The sequence below is a fragment of the Mugil cephalus genome, chromosome 1, assembly GCF_022458985.1.
Source record: "Mugil cephalus isolate CIBA_MC_2020 chromosome 1, CIBA_Mcephalus_1.1, whole genome shotgun sequence".
Classification (NCBI taxonomy): domain Eukaryota; kingdom Metazoa; phylum Chordata; class Actinopteri; order Mugiliformes; family Mugilidae; genus Mugil; species Mugil cephalus.
In genome coordinates, this window is record NC_061770.1 from 49,264,305 (window position 1) to 49,281,990 (window position 17,686).

The window sequence follows — 17,686 nt, forward strand, 5'->3', positions numbered from 1 at the left end:
ATGTGACTAGTTTCTCCATACAGGAGGCATCTTGAGGCTGTCATTACCATGGAAAAATGGCTACCAACAAAGGCTTTTGTACAAAGTATTAAATAATATCAGTAAGTGTATTCAATACTTTTTCCCTCTGTTATTTTACATTATTACACATAACTTAATTTCTGAATTTATTTGTTTTGGTTTCTTCATCTGTATGGATTACTTGGGTTGTTACCAACACCTGGTGAATTTCATGCCAATAGTGCCTTTAGAAATATGTTTACTATAAAAATTGTGATGTGTTCAATATAATATTTATTGTATGTAATACAGTAATACTTACTGTATGTGTTGGAGGCAACCTTGCCTTGGCCTGCTTGGTTCAGGATAATGTGGGTGCTGACCAGCAGGGGACAGGAAAGGGCAGGTCATTCATGCCCCAGTATGGCACGGGACAACTGGCCCTAATGTGAATGACCCAGTAACTATGAATAGCTGCTTGTTTATGCTCTGAGGAAACCTGAGCCCTAGGGTGCAGAGCGAGCCTTTGGTGGTGGCAGAGAGATTTGTGAAGGCAGATTTCCTCAGTAATTATAAATACCACAGGAAGACGACAAAAAGCATAATGCTAGAAGAAAACGACTACTGACATGGAATTCACCAGACAATACCTGCCAATGGAATGGGAAGAACGATGGAGGAGAGAAAAGGAGAGGAGGATGAGAGCGATTGAGGAAGGCGGAGAGGTAATAGAACGCGACAACCGTGAGCTGAAGAGGATCATTGCTTACAACGACCTCAAGATGGGCCTGTTGAGTGGGAGGATTGAGAAGGAGGGATCCGGGGTCACAATGAGTAGCGATAGTCCTGAGGTAATTGGGGAATATATGAGTGAGGACAAATCTAAAGATGACAAAGAAGACGTGCACACATGCTGCAGCAAAGCTTATCCTAAAGAGGTGTTTATTGCCCTGAAAGATTTCTGGGATTCATCCCTTCTCACAGACCTGACTCTGACCACAGAAAATGGAAACACCTTCCATGTGCACTCCATCATCCTGGCGTCTGTCAGTGGCTTAATTCTGGAGAGATTGATGAAAAAAAGTGTAGAACAATTAGGTAACGATAAGGATAGCCACCAGGGATGGTTCCTACACATAGGTGCTGAGGTTTACCACGATGGGCTTTTGGCAGTTATTGAGTTTGCATACACTGGTGGTGTTTTATCTTTGAAGAAAGACACCATGGCACACATCAAGGCTGCTGCTGAAGTATTGGTGGTCCCAAGACTGTTGGAACTCTGCAACAGAGAGGAAAGAATAGTGAAAGGTGAATGCCCCAAGAAAGAAGCACAAAAGACCTCTGCTCTAGAAGAGGTGACACTTACCTTTCGGTCCATACAGCAGCTGTGGTCAGACAGAGTGGGGTGTGATGTAATTTTGGACGTGGATGGGACTTTTTTCCATGGTTAGTATAACAATCTCATGGTATCCTAAGTGTTTGATGGTGGTCAAACTTGGAACTCTTCTTTTGTCTGCCTCCAGCTCACAGAGTTATCCTGGCAGCAAGCAGTGCCTACTTCCGTGGAATGTTCACCAGTGGAATGAAGGAATCCCACCAGACCTGTGTTGCCCTTCCTTTCTTGGAAGCTTCTGATTTGGAGGCTCTTATTGGCTGCTCCTACAGTGGGTCTCTGCTATTTAGTTGGGACTCAGTCTTTGAAATCACCTGCACAGCCCTCCAGCTTCAGTTCCAGCCTGCTCTCTCACTTTGTCTCAGCTTTATGCAACAAGAAATCCAAGCAGGCTCTTGCCTTGATGTGGCATCTTTTGCTGAAGCTTACGGGATGTCGGAGCTCCTTGAGGAGGCCAATGACTTTGTCCTGAGGAACTTCAGGGAAGTATCAGCCACAGCAAAGTTTAAGGACCTACCAGCAGAGAAGCTTCTAGAATTCCTCCGCTGTGATGGCCTGTGTGTTCCCTCTGAGCTGACTGTATTTCGGGCTGTAATTTCATGGATTGAGGCTGATCCTGAGGAGAGATTGGCTCAGGCTGGCCTTCTAATGACAGGAGTCCGCTTCCCCCTCATGACCTTTCGAGAGTTCAGGGAGGTCAGAGCCATTAACCTACGCATGGAGTGCTTTGGAAACAAGGAGGTGGAACTCTATAGTTCAGCGTTTAAGGAATTTGGTTTTAGCCTCCCACACTCCCAGGGCCACTGTCGTGTTAGGAAACCCAAAGATGCTCTGGTCCTGGTTGGGGGAGACCTGCTGGACCCAGATGTGGGTCAGCGCATACCATGCAGGGAAATATGGTTTGCAAATTCTTTACGCAGTGGCACAGGGTTAGTTAAGGACATAGAGTGGAGAAGATTAAGTGAGATTCCAGATAAGCCAAAGTTTAGACATGGCATAGCAGTAATGAAGGGGAGGCTCTATGTATTTGGAGGATGTTACTTTTATGCCAAGGATGACATGATGAAATCTGCCTACAGGTAATAGAACACAGTCATTGCATGACTATTTCCTTCCTGGTTACTGTCTTTTTCCAGTTTAACCAATTATCACACAACTTTTATTGTACCCATCCTAGTTATGACCCTGAAACGGACACCTGGAAAAAGCTGGCTGACATGCATGAGTTCAGGAGTAACTTTTCAGTGGTGGTTCTCGAGGAACACCTTTACGCCATTGGTGGAGATAAGGAGATCAACAACAACACAGACAGCGTTGAGATGTACAACTCAGACACTGACTCCTGGAGGTAATATTCACAGTGGTCTACGTGGGTGGTACCTGTCAAAATAACATCCACACAAATGAATGCCAGGTCCAAAAGCTTCCCAGCAGGACATTGTATTGTCACAAGATGATCAACGTTATTTACTTCTCTGGTCATGGGTGTTAATGTTATGGCTAATCAGTACAAAGTACACTACCGGTCAAAAGTTTTAGAACAGCACGCAGTATCCTCTGGTATAGCTGGTGAGCGCTTCATTCTACAGCAAGATAATGATCCAAAACTTTAGTCCAAGTCACGACTACCTCAGGATAAAAACAAGATGGAAAGCTTCAAAACATGTGTGGACGGCCCAGTCTCTTGACTTTAACCCCATGGACTGAACCCCATCCTTTTCAGAAAGAAAGAATGTTGTGTTCACATATTAAATCAGTCACTGATGGTTACTTTGATGAGTCAAAAGTTTAGAATATATTTTGGGCTATATATTGATTCCATGATATATATATGTATTTTTTTTTTTAACTTAATTTGTCTATTCGGTCATTTCAGAGTAAAATGAGGCATTAAACTGCATACATTTCAATAAAAAAAAGAAAGAAATATTGGAGTGTTCTAAAACTTTTGACCCGTAGTGTATATTGTTGACAGCTAATAGTACTGAAAGATGCTAAAATATATAGCTTTTACAAACAGATCCCCCCCCCTTCACTACATTACTGTCTCACACCTTTTGTTTCATTCTCCTCAGCTTTGTCCAGCCCCTTGACCAGGCTCTGAGTGGTCATGCTATTGCTGTCTTAAATGAAGCAATTTTCATCTCTGGAGGCTTCAACTGTAAGTACGTCTGTCTGGTTTCCATGTCCCTGTACCACCCTGAGAGAGGAACGACCTACCTGGCAGACATGACCCAAGACAGGGCGCAGCACTGCATGGAACCGCTACAGGGTCGTCTCTACGTGGCCGGTGGAGTGTGTAACCTGAGGAAGTTTTACACCGACCAACAAGCCTGTGAGGTGTATGATCCTGTGGCTGATTCCTGGACTGCTTTCGCATCCCTGCCTGTGCCACATGTTGGAGCAGCCTCAGCCATCCTGGAGGACAAGATCTATGTGCTGGGAGGATACTGCCAGGACGACTATAGCGAGTCTGGACTGATCCACCGCTTTAATCCCAGCATACAGCGATGGGAGAACATGGGCAAGCTGCCACGAGCTATTACTGATATTCGAGCATGTCTGCTCCGATTGCCCCAGCACTTCAGACAGTGACTGGTTGGTGAAAATGATTGCAAGTAGGAGGGATAAATATCAAAATGTGGCCAAAATATTAAAGTAATTGGGTTTTTCTGCTGTAATACTACACTAAACACTACTAAAATACATAATACTTAAATAATAGTCACTATATTTTTCAAATAGATAGATATAACATATACAACAATATACAGTGTATTACCTCATTATTGCTGATAGAAGAAAGTGTAAATAACGTACAGTATAATCATATTTTAGTGTATTTTACACTATATATAGAATAAGAATACTTATTCAGAAAATACTTATTGAAACTACATTACAGATGTGAAAGAAAAACAAAAAAATAGTTGTAAAAAAATAACAATCAATTACGCTTTCTGAAATTTGCTATTTCAGTGATTTTATTAAGTTTGAAAGTATGGGATCATACATTAATCATGTGTTTTATTTGTGTTTATTTGCAATCTGCAAACACATTTTAAACGATTAAACAATGTTTAAAACAAAACCGACCTGTACGCCTCATCATTTTGGTGCGGATAGCAAACATAAAGTTATCTCTCTATTCTCATCGGCTACGGTACAGTCAAGGTAGGTAAGAATCATAGGTATTGAATCAATGTTTGAAACTGTTAGAATCACACTCCTTTAGATTTCACTGTCACCCATTTAATATAACTCAATCATCATCATTTTTTCATTTTATCTTGATTTCAATAACAACCTCATTTAGTGAATAATCACGCAATATGGGAAACAATTACAAAAGAGGAGGAAAATTATGAAAAGTCCCTCAAGAAATAGGTCATGTTGCCTGTATGCTTAACCCGAAAACTACATCACTGGGAAGATGAGGAACCCACTAAAGACGCTAGTGTGTACTTTTCCACCCTTCCACAAGATGATGTTCACCGTTTCTCCAGCATTCAGATTAAGAATTGCCGTGTTGCTCGTTGTGTCGCTGGAATCCAGCCCTTTGAATTCCCAGGTGCTCACTTGGTAATGCCCATTCTTCACTAAAATGGCCCCTGAAGTGTGGGTGCAGTAGCCAAAAGTCATGAAGGTAAAGTGGTAAGTTCCTTTCACTGGAGCAGTGAAGATGCCTGTGAAAGAGGAGGATTTTTGAGTATTGAAAACTACAAACAAAAACATATCCCATCATGTAATGAAGCTGTTTGACGCTTTGGGAGGTACTCTTATGAAATTGTCAGTCTTCATTCCTGTAGTGAAGCCACAAAAACAACAACAACAAAACAAAACAAACAACAAAAAAACAAAAAACAGAAGGCATATGCATTGTTATTAATACATAAAAAAATTCACAGTGACTTGAGAAGCACTATGTTTTTTTATTTATTTATATTTTACTAAAGCCACTCTTTCCCACCTTTTGAGTGCTTAGTATAACCACCATCCATCCCAACCACTTTCTGATGACAGTTGATAATATGTGGCACTTAATAAAATGAAATGAATAAAATCAGGAAGTTCCTTGAAGTTTCAGTCAATAAGTGGACACACCAATGCTATATTCCTTTATGAATTAGACAATTATTTTTGTGAATTGGTTTTTAACTCAAAACAATTTTAACAAAATCAATGTAACACCTTGAGACTTGTTGGCAAGTAGAAATACCATCAGACATATCCAGACTTTGTACTAAGCTAAGCTAAGCTAAGCTAAGCTAAGCTAAGCTAAGCAGCTACTGGCAGCAGGTTTATATCTCATCTTTCATTCCACTTAATCCTGCACTAGGGTCGCGGAGGTTGCTGGAGCCTATCCCAGCTGGCATTGGGTGAGAGGCGGGATACACCCTGGACAAGTCGCCAGCCTATCGCAGGGCTAACACTGAGACATACAACCATTCGCCAGGTTTATATTTGTCATACAATTCTGAGAAAGAGATTTGTCTTCATTTGGCATACACCTGTGATATTTTGTTGTTGTTTGTGACTTGGATTGGAAGATGCTTCCGTTCTCAATGTGTTTTCTGAAGATTGAATAGGTGTAGGTCATACCTGTTTTACTGTTGTACGCATTGCCAATGTTTGTGAAGACTTTGTTGAAGACCAGAATATTGCCGCTGATGTCGGTCGCAGGTCCAGTGAACACGTTGGGAGATTCAATTACAGATGCGGAAAATGCCACCTTGGCACTGGCTGAAGGAAGTAAAGAGAGCATTGTTGGAATGTTGAGCTTTGAGCCTGTCAATTATGCCTTTAGATGTGGAGTTGTGATTCACTTTACCTTGTGATTTAAGGCTTTCCAGCTCTTCTTTGAGTTTGCTATTTTCACCAGCCAGTTTCTGCAGTGTTTTAGCTATTCCTATCAACAGAAGCAGATGAATGCTCAGTATATTTTCATTTCTTCAAATCATACCTAAGCTTTTTTTTTGTTGCTTTTTTTTTTTTAAAAAAAAGAAAGAATAGCAGCAACATACAGTAGTAGCCTAAACATTTTATTTTTCTCTGTGAAAGTTGCAAAGCATTTATTGAGGGGTTAGGCTAGTCAGACACAATCATATTAAATAAAACCTGACCTTAGCGTATGCTGTATGTGATTACGTTTACCTGCATTGTCATTCTTCTGTTGTGCCTTCACCTCCTTAAGTTCATTCAGTGCCTCTGTCAGGTTTGTCATTAATCTTTCAATGGCAGCAGTACTGTTTCCTCTGGACGTTTCAACGGCATTGATCCTTTTCTGTAGTTTCTCTTGGCTGGCCTCGAGGTCTTCCTTAAATTTATAAATGTGTAGAATGTTTTTGTAATTTGAGCAAAGAGTTGGTGTCTGCCTTTTTTCCTCCGGGTCACACTCCCGGATATGAGGGAGGGTAGAAGATGCTACCCCAAACATACAGAGAAGAAAGATGATCTTCGTGTCCATTTTCAGTAACAAAATCAAATATTTACCAATCTTATATCTGTAATATATCTGTCCTTCTGAAACCAAAAGACGCGACACAACGAGTCTCACAAGGCAGCTCCTTTTATACTCAGTGGGAAAGCCCTTCGGTGACATCAAGAACTCTGAAACAACATTATAATGACTGAAATGTTGTTGGACACGTCATACGACAAGAACCAAAATCATTTGAATAATCGAAAAGGACAGTCCCGTAATCTGCCGTACGAGGAAACAAAACCAGGAAATGCTCAGAGCTTATCATGTTGTAGCAAAGTTACTGTAAAAAAGTGAATTTGAAACATGAATAATATATATATCTTATCTGTTGTTGCTGTACTTTGTGACAGTGACCGTGCACAAGGAAAATTCCAGTCCATATTTTTTTAGACACAGACAGTCTTTGCTATTGACTAAATCATTAGGAAGGCATGCAGTAAGTATATAAGAAATATGGATGTTCACATGAAGGTATTCACGTCCAAATTGGGAGAAAGTTGTGGGAACCATTTTTGCACGGTTCTTTAATCTCAAGGGCCCTGCTGTAATGATGTTGTATGTTTCAGATTATGAATTGTCTTCATACTGATCAGCCATGAAATTATGACCACTGAGAGGTGAAATAAATAATGGTGACCATCTTGTGGCAATACACCCTCACACCCTCAGAAGGCTCATGTCCATTCTCTGATGAGTCACAACCAGGCCTGGAATTTCATCATTTCAGGGGCAAGGCCACTTGGCCTTTTGTGTTGTCAGTTTTTTGAGGGTACCAAGGCCTTAAACTAAAACGATGATTTTAAGTTCAAGTCTACAATCAATTTAATTTAAGGAATAATGACACTTCTGAGGAAGATTGGAGTCAAAACCATCAAGCAGGTAAAGAAACATCTTCTACACTATTATGTCTGAAGATAAGAAAATATTCACTAACCTTATTAATTCATCACTCACTTCAAAAACTTTAAAACTTTTTAAACCTTTATCCTCCCATAATTTTCGTTCAGTTGACGCCAATTGCACAAGGCCATCTTCAGAGTGTACTACTATACATTAACATTAATTTTTGATTAATCAAACTTGAGCCTGGAGTCCATCAAATTGTTTGACTGTAAATGGAACATATACTAGCATGCAGGCGATTTCTCAATCAAAGAAAATTATTGAGGAAATAAAATTAACTAAATAAACGACAACGACTGCGTGCCTGTTTTTTCCTCCCTCATACTCATCGCGTACATTGCAATTGACGTTGTAGTTTGCTGTTAACCTGCAGAATGGACCAGTCAAATCTCCTACAAAAGGCTGCTTATATTTGAATAAATCACTGTGTCCTGCACAGAGCCTGACATGTGCTGCCAAATCTCCTCTTCTCCTCTCCACATCATCATCAAAAGACGTATTTTTTAAACGTCAGTCCAGTGTCCACTGACACTAGCTACAGCTTACCTAAAGCTCTTTTCTTCGTAGGTATAGGGTACAATTTGTTGAAGTCCTTAATCATAAAAATTCCTGAACATTAGTTTTGTCCAAATGTAAAGCTTTACATCTAATCATAAAAATGAAATGAATTAGAAAGATTTTAGCTGAAGACTCTCTTACTTTCGCAAACAACCTCTACAGCAAACCGAAGAGGGAAATCTGACAAAATGGGCAAGAACAAAGTTTGTGTTTGTGCTAATCACAGCAGAATGCTGGTGTGCAAACAGGAGGAAACCCGTAAGTTTGTCGTGTTCCATATCTGGTTCAGAATGAGGAACAGCAGAGGGCGAAAAACTGGAAAAACATGCCAGAACAAGGATGTAGAAGATAAAAATACTTCTTTTATCATGGGTCGTCACACACATTAGACGTGACACAAGTCGACAGGTGTGCCATTTACATGTTAAGTTCTATGTGAATCCTCTGAAGGGACTGATGTAATCATGAAGCTGCTGAAAAGTGGGTTATTGTTTAAAGTGTCGCAGTTAGATATTTATTTGATGTCACAATGATTTGCTTTCTTATTTATTCATTTATGAATCTTCGAAGTCCACAGATACTGTGTATAACTTAATAATCCACATAAACACAGGACGGTGACTGGTATAATATATCACATCCTTGAAAAGTCACCATTGTGCACCGTCAAGGTGACTGGTTTTGGTGAATCACTTCTGATTCACGTCAATAACAAAAAAGAAAATTGCAGGGAAAGGACTGCACTTACAAACCCGTCGACATTCTTTGGGAATTTTGATTGGTTTGTAGGTCTCAGGCGGAGCACAACAAAAAACAGACGCTTCACGGTTAGCCTGCAGCCAGTAATTAAACCGTCATGGGCAGATCATATCATGTGAGTGTTGTGACTATTGAGTACTCTGTGTACCCACTGATGTTCCTACAATGAGTATTTTGAAGGCTGGCTCCATCCATTCTTTTCTATTCATTATCTACCTCTCATGTTACAACATTAATAAGATGTATGCATCTTCACACCATCACAGACGCAGCATACCATAGAGATGATCAGTGCCCTTTAAGCTGACGCACATCACCTTTTATGTATATGTCATGTTCCCTGTTGATATTTTACAGGCAAGAACACTCACAAAACCATCCCAGCAGGCCTGTTGAAACACGGGGTCCCCGAGGGGCTCAATGCTGCTTACTCACTGACATCCTTGGTGACTATATATTCAACTGTATGGGGCAAAACATTGCAACTTTAAGACAGAAGCGATGGAGTCCAGGGCTTGGCTCCTGCTGGCCCTTCTGGGATTCTTCTTGTTTGCGGAGCCGGGATTTGGACAGAAAGGCAACGTAGACATCAGCGAGTGGATGAGGGTTAAAGATGAGGTGATAAAGAGTTTGCAGGACAGGCTGACAAACGTGGAAAAATGCAAGATCGACGGCGACACTCTGGAGGCCAGGCTCAACGCGACCAAGGACGAGCTGACGAGAGAGAAGGCTGAAACGGACAAACTGAAGGAGGAAATCAAAGGTACAAGATGAACACAACATTTTGTGTGATTTCATTTGTTTTCATTTTCATGAATTTCTTTTGCCAAAACTTTTGCAGGCCTGAACACCCGACTGGATGCAGCAGAGAAGGAGATTGATAAGCTGAAACAGAGTAGTGACACAAGTAAGAATATCAAATGTGTAGTTGAATGTCACAAATGTGTTTTTTAAAAGCCATATATTTAGTTCGCTCTACTGAAGCAAGTTTTAACTGTATGAGACAAAGTAAGAGGACAGTAAAGCAAATTCTTCAAATTCAAACTATAACCTGTGAAATGCTTCCTTTACAAGTTGACCTCTAAATTTAATTTAGTTTTTTTAAAGCAAGAAACAACCATCACTCTTTCATCAATCTCTCATTTTCTGCACATAACTGTTTTGTTTGTCTACAGCTGCTCCTCAGATCGCGTTCTCTGTCTCTCTGGCCAACTTCGGAGATATTTACAGAGGCCCCTGTACAGACAAGACTCTGGTTTTCAAAAGGGTTTTCGCCAACGCCGGCAATGGTTACGATCTAAATACAGGTACTGTGTGCTCCTTTGAGCTTAAGTTCATGTTTAGCATGCGCTCTTGCATCATAAACCCTATTTTTCTTTCTATGGGCTAGTAAAATAAATCTAATATTGTCACATATTTACTTAGCTCCTTTTTGAGGGTTAGGGTTAACAACAATCCTCTTTGGCGGAAAGTCAACGTGAAGTCTGTAAATGTACCAAGTCTATAAAACTCGCAGATCTGTGTTGTATTTAAACAAAAGTAAAACAAGTCATCAGAACTGAAGAAGCTACTCGGATGAGTGGCGAAACGTCTTCAAGAAATTCTACAAGTCCAGCTGACCTTATTCAACGCTTTTTTGGATTAAAAGTAAAACAAATTATTGGCGGCAAATGTGTGGTTAGTAGTGCTGTCCTGTATTAACTGTACTGTATTGGCAGCTGATTTCATTAACAACTGATCTAACCCTAACCCTAACCTATCAAAAATGAGTCAAATGAGTGTTTTTTTTGTTGTTGTTTTTTATGTCAAACACTGTGTCTGTTAATTACTAGTGACATTAACAGACACTTCTTCAGTCTTTTTTGCGTCACTCTTCAGGTTAATTTGCAAGTAATGGCATACATTTCTGTTACATCATGAATAAATTAACTCAAGTACTGTTTGTTTCCAAACTATCTTCCTTTGTTCTGATGCAGGAAGCTTCACAGCACCAGTGAACGGCTTCTACTACTTCAGCTTTAGCACCTACGGCTACAACACTCACACAATCGGGGCCGTCCTTCTCAAGAATGACATTCTGCAGATTTCCACCTATGAGAACCCCTCAGTGGACGGCTCTGACAGCAGCAGTAATGCAGCTGTTCTGCAACTGGCTGCCGGGGACAAGCTGCACATGGAACTGTGGGATAACGGCCAGGTGTTTGATAACCTGAATGGCCACACGACCTTCAGTGGTTTTCTCCTCTTCCCTGTGTAGAGGGTCTTGTGTGATGCATTTGCATTATGTAGTATTGGAGCATGAGTTCTATTTGTTTATTTGCATCCATGGTAGAGTGTGATATGAACATTCAACATTATAATCAAAGTACTTTACATACATTAAATAAAAATCTCTAATAATAAAATAACTCAATCCATTTTTTTGTAACATTTTCAAGTTTAATGAGTGTATAAATCATTTTTTTCAACAGTAAACATATTGCATTGTCTTTTCATTTGCACCTTTTACAATAACAAACGTGTTCATCCACCTCCAGACATGTAACAGGGGGACAGCAGCCTCTTGTGGCCATAGTGTGTTATTGCATTAATGGAAGTTGAAATCACTCTTAATTCTCAACTATATTACAGCACCTTTTGAATGTACTTGAGATCATAATAATAATAGTGTAACAAAGTCCCACCTTTCTGTAGCATTTCGAGTATATGTTAATGAAAAAATAAATCTTCAGAATAATAAAACAATAATAAAAAATCTGCTGTACCTTGTACAATAACAAATGTGTTCACAAGCTTCCAACCAGACCTGTACGTGTGAACACAGGGGAACAGCTCCCTCTAATGATCATAGCTGTTATCGCACTAATGGTAGTATTGTTTTCTAATAAAAATCAATATTCCGGAACCAAAAAATACACTATGTTAATAAATACCTAAACTGCCATGCCTAAACTTGCCTAAACTTTATTCATATACAGTGTAAGACACTTTATTTTCATTAAGGTATGATGTTCTCATGAGGTTACAATGGAGTAATGTGAATTTCCAAAACACCACTGTTTAACATGCAATGTTCAGCATCATTAACCCTTATATGCAAAAGTTGACATTCATCATCTCATCCTACAATCGGAAATGTAGCACAGATGCTCGTATGTCATTGTTTGGCCCAGGCATCTTCCCCATGTTCTCCCATGTCTGTGTGGCGGTATTGTAGCGATGAACCATCTTAGTGTCACTGTAGTCCTCCTGGTTGTATCCGCCCAGAATGTAAAACTTTCCTTCCAAAACGGCACTCCCTGCTCCCACATGCGGCACTGGCAGAGACATGAAGGCGGTCCAGGAGTCAGTCGCAGGGCTGTACACTTCACAAGCCAGGTAGTCCTTGACAGCTAAGTCATCGTCTGTGGTAATTCCACCTGCCACATAAAGACACTCATCCAGGGTCTCCATGCAGTGATGAGATCGAGGTCTAGACATGTTTGCCATGTAACTGCTTCCGGTCTCTGGGTGGTACAGAAACATGGATGCAATGCACAGGTAGTCGTCGTTTTGCCCCCCAGACACGAAGATCTGACTTTGTGAAACCTTTGCTACATGTCCGCTCAGAGGCAGATCCAATGGTCTGGTGAAACTGAAACAGAAAATATTTTCAAAAATATCGACTGTTAGTAAGTAATTGTTATTTTTCTTGTGTTTTTTGTTACAAAATGTTGGCTTTTGTTATAGGTTAAGTGTAACATAAAAATAATTTTTATTAAAAACGATTTGGATTGCAATTGTATTTTGGACAAAATCCAATCACTGTTCTGATCTAAATAATAAATCCACTGGGACGACTGTGACTTGGTAGTTGTCCATGGGTTGTCCAGCCATCTTAACTACATAATACTGATAGAAGTTACAAAATTGGTAGACTGTCAATGGGCATGTTTAAGCAAGATTCTATGCCCTCAGAGCAGCGTGCCCTTTAGCTTTGATTAAAATCTTCTGTCCAACGTACCTCCAAGAGTTTGTAATAGGGCAGTATCGCTCTACGCTGTCTATATAGTCAGGGTCACAATATCCACCGATGGCGTATATCTTTTCATCCAGAACGACCACTGAGAAAGAACACCTCTTTTCTTGCATTTCAGCCAGGTACTCCCAGCTGTTCTGAAGGGGGTCATACCTACGGAAATGGGATAGAAGCAGTGAAGCAAATGTTTGCTTTAAATTTGGATCTTTGACTACACTGTCTCACCTGTAAACAGAATTCAGAGTGTCTCCAATGCCATAATACTTCTTGCCACCAAATACATACAGCTGTCCTCTGAGCACTGCCACCTCATGAGAAAACCTCCCTGGCTCTGGCATCTCTCCCAACTTTCTCCACTCCATGGCTTTCCTTATCCCAATATGGTTCCTCAAAGAATTCCCAAACCAGAGCTCTCTGCTGATGCTACGGCTACCCAGGTCTTCAGAGATCTGGTCGCCGCCAATCAAGACCAGACTCTCTTTGGGCAGATAGATGCGGCACTGAGTCTGCAGCGTAGCCTCACTGCAGCAGAAATCTTCAAAGACAGCTTCATACAGCTCTGCCAAGCTGTGGTCGGACCACATGTTCTGGGCTTGGACTTCTTTGAATTCCTTGAATGTCATCAAGGGGAAATGGATGGTTTTCATTAGCTCCTTAGCAAGTCGAAGCCTTATCCTTGGCTTTGCTTGGATCCAGGCAACTACTGCTTTGAACACGACAAGCTCGGATGGAACACAGAGTGAGGAACTGTTGAGGTACTTCAGGAGCTGTTTGGCTGGCAGGTCTTGAAACTTTGAGGTGCACGCTACCTTTTGGAATTGCCTCAAGACAAAATCATCACCAAATTCAAGGAGCTGCGGCATCTCATAGGCCTCAGCAAAAGATATCACATCTAGGCAGGAGTGAGCGTTAATTTCTTTTTGGAGGAAGTTAAGGCATAAAGAGAGGGCAGGCCAGTACTGGAGCTGGAGAGCAGTGGTTGTGAGCTCGAAGACGCAGCTCCAGGAGAGAGGGAGAGCACCAGTGTAGGAGCAGGAGATCAGAGCTTCCAGCTCTGATGCCAAGAGGAAGGGAAGAGTCACACGAGGCTGATGAGCCTCCTTCATCCCCAAAGTGAACATGCCACGGAAGTAGTCACTGCTTACAGCCAGGATGACTCTGTGGGCTAGACAAAGAATGGTAATGCATAAATACACTTGTGATACAAATGTTTTAGTTTGTGATATCTTCATCAACTTTATCTCCACTAATGCATCTAATTAGCCGCCACCACAGAATTTCTACACAGCAGTAAACAAAAGGTAAACAGACTAAATTGGACATAAGCTAAAGTAAAAAGGTAATTCAGTTATATTTGTTTGGAGAATCCCAATTTGTCTAAGTTAGACATGCCTTGGCTGTTTTGTGATAGTGAGCACTGAATGGAGGCCAGCTAGTGTAATGTTAGCTTGAACCCTCACAGTTGGCCTCCTTGTCATGTTACTAACACCAAAAATCTGTTTAATTATGATAAACTGAGCTGTTACCTTTCAAATAAACAGGGTGATAAACATTGTGCAGCTACAAATAGCAAGTAATCTTGTAACTCAATCTTAGATATGAAAGTTATCAATAAATTACCATCTTATGCCCTCACCCTCAGCAACAGAGGAAATGGTTAAAGGTTAATTTAGAACTGCCTTAAGGGAAAATAAACCTATCATATCAAAGAAAAGGATAGAAGGGATGCGGCTCATATTTTGGGTGATCGAAAAATAGCCATAACTAATCAGACTACTCACCATGAAGCGATGCCCCACCAGCTTCCAGAATCACATCACAGCCCACTCTATCTGTCCACAGACGTTTGATGGCCTGAAGACTGATCATCATTTGTTGTGCAGCAGAGATCCCTTCCTTTTTTGTCTGCACTCCAGTTTTTGTGGGCTTCCCCTCTTGCTCGCTGCAGAGATCCAGCACCCTCAACGCACCCATTGTTTGAGCTGCGGTTTTTACCTGATCCACATTGTCCTCGCTCAAACAGGAGATTAGACCAGTGTAGGCAAACTCCACAACTGCCTCTAATCCCACATGATCCACCTCTGGGCCCAAAGACACAGACCAGGCGTGGACTCCATCTCTTATTTCATCAATATTTTCTCTGATCCTACTCAGATTTTTCCAGATAAGTGAGCTGACAGCAGCCAGGACGGGGGAGTGGACGGGGTAACTCTTCCCATCCTCTGTGTTCAGGGTGAGGTCAGTGAGAATGGAGGAATCCCTGAACTCATTCAAGGCAAGGAATACATCTGAGGGGTAATCGTCTTTGCGGTAAATCTTTACCTTGTCTTCCACATCCTCGTCTTCATCCACCAAATGTTGCGCTTCCTCATCATGTGGCGACTCTTCAGGATCTTCGTCATCTTCTTCAAACTCCTCTTGAGTTGCCCAAGATTCAGTGACTGTGTCTTCTTCAGCGGTCCAGCTCCCACTTTTATCTTCTTCTCCACTCCTTCCTGGAGAAATCCAAGCTCCGAGGATGCCATTTCCATTCGCCTGCAACTTTTCCTCCCTATCTTCCTGTTTGTGCGTGTCTTCATGTTCCAGGTTATAATGTTTATTCTCATATCCTCTTGCCTCTGAGTCTTTATCGTTTTCTGATTCTGCTGAACCTGACTCATCTTCATCTTCTTGTTCTGCACGTTCTTGGTTTTGCTGAATGTTCTCAACTTGAAATCCACCCATCTGCTGTCTGAATTTTTCCCCCAGGTGATGTCTTTCATTTTGTTCTTCTTCTTGAACCTCGTCTTCCTCATTTTCTTCTTCCCTCACCTGCTTTGCTTCCTCCTCACCATCCTTCTCCCTCTTATTATCCCTTCTCTTAGCCTCGTTATCACCTTCTTCCTCCTCCTGTGCTTCCTTCACTCCATTCTCTTCCTCCCCGTCCATCTCCTCCTTCTCCTTGACCTCAGTGTCCACCTCATCCTTTCCTTCTGCTGTCTTTAACCTTTTATCGTCACTCTCATCCACCTCCTCTTCCTCCTCCCCATCTCCCATTTCATCTGCTTCATTCACCTCCCCTTCTTCCTCCTCAGATCCCACTTTGTTCTCTTTAAGCCCTTTTACTAAACCTTCTTTCTCCTCTTGTTCAATTTCATTTTCTTCATTCACCCTCATTTCTTCTTCCTCGTATTCTTCGTTTTCTCCTGCCTCATTTCCATCCCCTTCCTCTAACTCTACCATTCTGCATTCTTCAGTCATCTCTCTATCTTCCTCCTTTATGTTGTCTACAAGCTCCTCTAAATTGCTTTCTCCTTCGTCCTCCTCTACTTCAATTCCCAAAGCTTCCTTAACCTCAGTCTCGTTGCCTTTTTCCTCTCCATTTTCTCCATCTACTTCTTCTTCCTCCTCACTGCTTTCCTCTCCTTCCTCCTCCAAACCATCTTCCTCCTCATCGTGTACCTTCACTTTAACCCAGCGCCTCATTCTGTCAATCCAGCTGGTCCTCCTTTTCTTCTCCACCCCCCTCTTCCATTCACCCCATTCCTTCTGGAGGCATGGGTCAACAACTGCCATACTGTCCAGTATCCCTATAATCTGCACTGTGCACCTGAACACCTGTAATACCTCAAAGCATTTACACCTCTAGAAGCCAAAAAACTGCACTTACGTTTTTACACAGTTTATGCAACAAAGGTGTGCATACAGTGGTTCATCACATGTGTCCAAGAGTAATCCACCGTTGGATGTTGCCGTTATTGTTGCAAGCAGCTCGAACGTCTTATCGTGTCTCCAGTCAGCAGCTGTTTTGTCGGTTTGTGTCTATCCTGCCTCTCTCTCCTCCTGAATGTTTGAGAGGCATGAGTGCCCATGATTCCTCATATTCCAAATAAGCTGCTATATACAGCGTAATATATCACTAGGTAGTTGAAATTCTAGACAGATTGAGGTGCCAGGACGAGGCCTAACAAAGGTTTGTAAGGGGTTATATGATATTCTGTATCAAAATGTTAATTTATCACATTTTAGACTATTTTGCATCTTCTTTTTTTAGCTTATAAGACATTAGTGTATGCGTGTTTCATTGGCAGATAGATTGCTGTAGTGATCTTGTTTCACAGTTGGACATAAACTTATATCATTAAATTTGGCCCAAGGAGCAGTAAACATGGGAATGACCTAGAATGATCTAGGCATCTGGGTCTCTGCCCATCCGAGTCTCCTTGGCAGACAGCTTTATTCTGAGGCATATGACTTGGGGATCGGTATTAAATGCCTAGGGAGTCATCAGTGCGATCACGTTGCTCCTCCACGTCTAAACACAGTGGAATTTGGGTCATGGACAAACAGGTGTGAGGATAACAAAAAGGCAGAAAGGGCAGCGCACAACATAAACACCTGTGTAACCTTGACTTGAGATATAGCCGCTAACAATGGGGCCTTCACAAATGCACCCGCTCCTTTGATTGGTGCCTATTTACAAATGGGTTGCACAGACGTTTTCCATATTCATTGTCCTGCTGATGTTTCTTTAGCTTAAGACGTGTCTCAGCTCACTTGGAAGCATTAGTGCAGTCTCAAGCAAAACGAC

The 17,686-nt window shown here is 41.4% G+C and overlaps 4 protein-coding genes across 4 annotated transcripts; 2 read left to right on the forward strand and 2 right to left on the reverse strand.

Annotated features, from left to right (window-relative positions):
• Positions 1–470: 470 nt before the first annotated feature.
• On the forward strand, positions 471–4,744 carry si:ch211-63p21.8 (kelch-like protein 33). The gene is made up of 4 exons (XM_047578306.1): positions 471–1,446; positions 1,524–2,472; positions 2,571–2,741; positions 3,469–4,744. Exons 1-4 carry the CDS (start codon positions 630–632, stop codon positions 3,986–3,988), a joined length of 2,457 nt encoding a protein of 818 aa, XP_047434262.1. The 5' UTR covers positions 471–629; the 3' UTR covers positions 3,989–4,744.
• LOC125004007 lies at positions 4,360–6,946 on the reverse strand. Its single transcript, XM_047578319.1, has 4 exons — positions 6,548–6,946; positions 6,225–6,302; positions 5,996–6,136; positions 4,360–5,079 (listed from the first exon to the last, which is right to left on the reverse strand). Exons 1-4 carry the CDS (start codon positions 6,858–6,860, stop codon positions 4,811–4,813), a joined length of 801 nt encoding a protein of 266 aa, XP_047434275.1. The 5' UTR covers positions 6,861–6,946; the 3' UTR covers positions 4,360–4,810.
• A 2,604-nt stretch (positions 6,947–9,550) lies between these two features.
• Positions 9,551–11,573, forward strand: LOC125000307 (complement C1q tumor necrosis factor-related protein 3-like). The gene is made up of 4 exons (XM_047575820.1): positions 9,551–9,861; positions 9,940–10,005; positions 10,274–10,405; positions 11,075–11,573. Exons 1-4 carry the CDS (start codon positions 9,600–9,602, stop codon positions 11,353–11,355), a joined length of 741 nt encoding a protein of 246 aa, XP_047431776.1. The 5' UTR covers positions 9,551–9,599; the 3' UTR covers positions 11,356–11,573.
• A 130-nt stretch (positions 11,574–11,703) lies between these two features.
• On the reverse strand, positions 11,704–16,910 carry LOC125000241 (kelch-like protein 5). The gene is made up of 4 exons (XM_047575690.1): positions 14,898–16,910; positions 13,342–14,281; positions 13,102–13,269; positions 11,704–12,732 (listed from the first exon to the last, which is right to left on the reverse strand). The coding sequence occupies exons 1-4, from the start codon at positions 16,669–16,671 to the stop codon at positions 12,222–12,224; spliced, it is 3,393 nt and encodes a 1,130-aa protein (XP_047431646.1). The 5' UTR covers positions 16,672–16,910; the 3' UTR covers positions 11,704–12,221.
• Between the last annotated feature and the right edge of the window lie 776 nt (positions 16,911–17,686).

Coding starts and splice junctions, on each gene's coding strand:
- si:ch211-63p21.8 (XM_047578306.1), top strand. CDS start 630: ATGGAATTCACCAGACAATACCTGCCAATGGAATGGGAAGAACGATGG. Junction 1,447..1,523: donor GGATGGGACTTTTTTCCATG/GTTAGTATAACA, acceptor GTCTGCCTCCAG/CTCACAGAGTTATCCTGGCA. Junction 2,742..3,468: donor TCAGACACTGACTCCTGGAG/GTAATATTCACA, acceptor CATTCTCCTCAG/CTTTGTCCAGCCCCTTGACC.
- LOC125000241 (XM_047575690.1), bottom strand. CDS start 16,671: ATGGCAGTTGTTGACCCATGCCTCCAGAAGGAATGGGGTGAATGGAAG. Junction 14,282..14,897: donor TGGTGGGGCATCGCTTCATG/GTGAGTAGTCTG, acceptor TTCTTTGTCTAG/CCCACAGAGTCATCCTGGCT. Junction 13,270..13,341: donor ACTCTGAATTCTGTTTACAG/GTGAGACAGTGT, acceptor CCATTTCCGTAG/GTATGACCCCCTTCAGAACA.
- LOC125004007 (XM_047578319.1), bottom strand. CDS start 6,860: ATGGACACGAAGATCATCTTTCTTCTCTGTATGTTTGGGGTAGCATCT. Junction 6,137..6,224: donor GGAAAGCCTTAAATCACAAG/GTAAAGTGAATC, acceptor TACTTCCTTCAG/CCAGTGCCAAGGTGGCATTT. Junction 5,080..5,995: donor TGCGTACAACAGTAAAACAG/GTATGACCTACA, acceptor CCTCTTTCACAG/GCATCTTCACTGCTCCAGTG.
- LOC125000307 (XM_047575820.1), top strand. CDS start 9,600: ATGGAGTCCAGGGCTTGGCTCCTGCTGGCCCTTCTGGGATTCTTCTTG. Junction 9,862..9,939: donor ACTGAAGGAGGAAATCAAAG/GTACAAGATGAA, acceptor AAACTTTTGCAG/GCCTGAACACCCGACTGGAT. Junction 10,006..10,273: donor GAAACAGAGTAGTGACACAA/GTAAGAATATCA, acceptor GTTTGTCTACAG/CTGCTCCTCAGATCGCGTTC.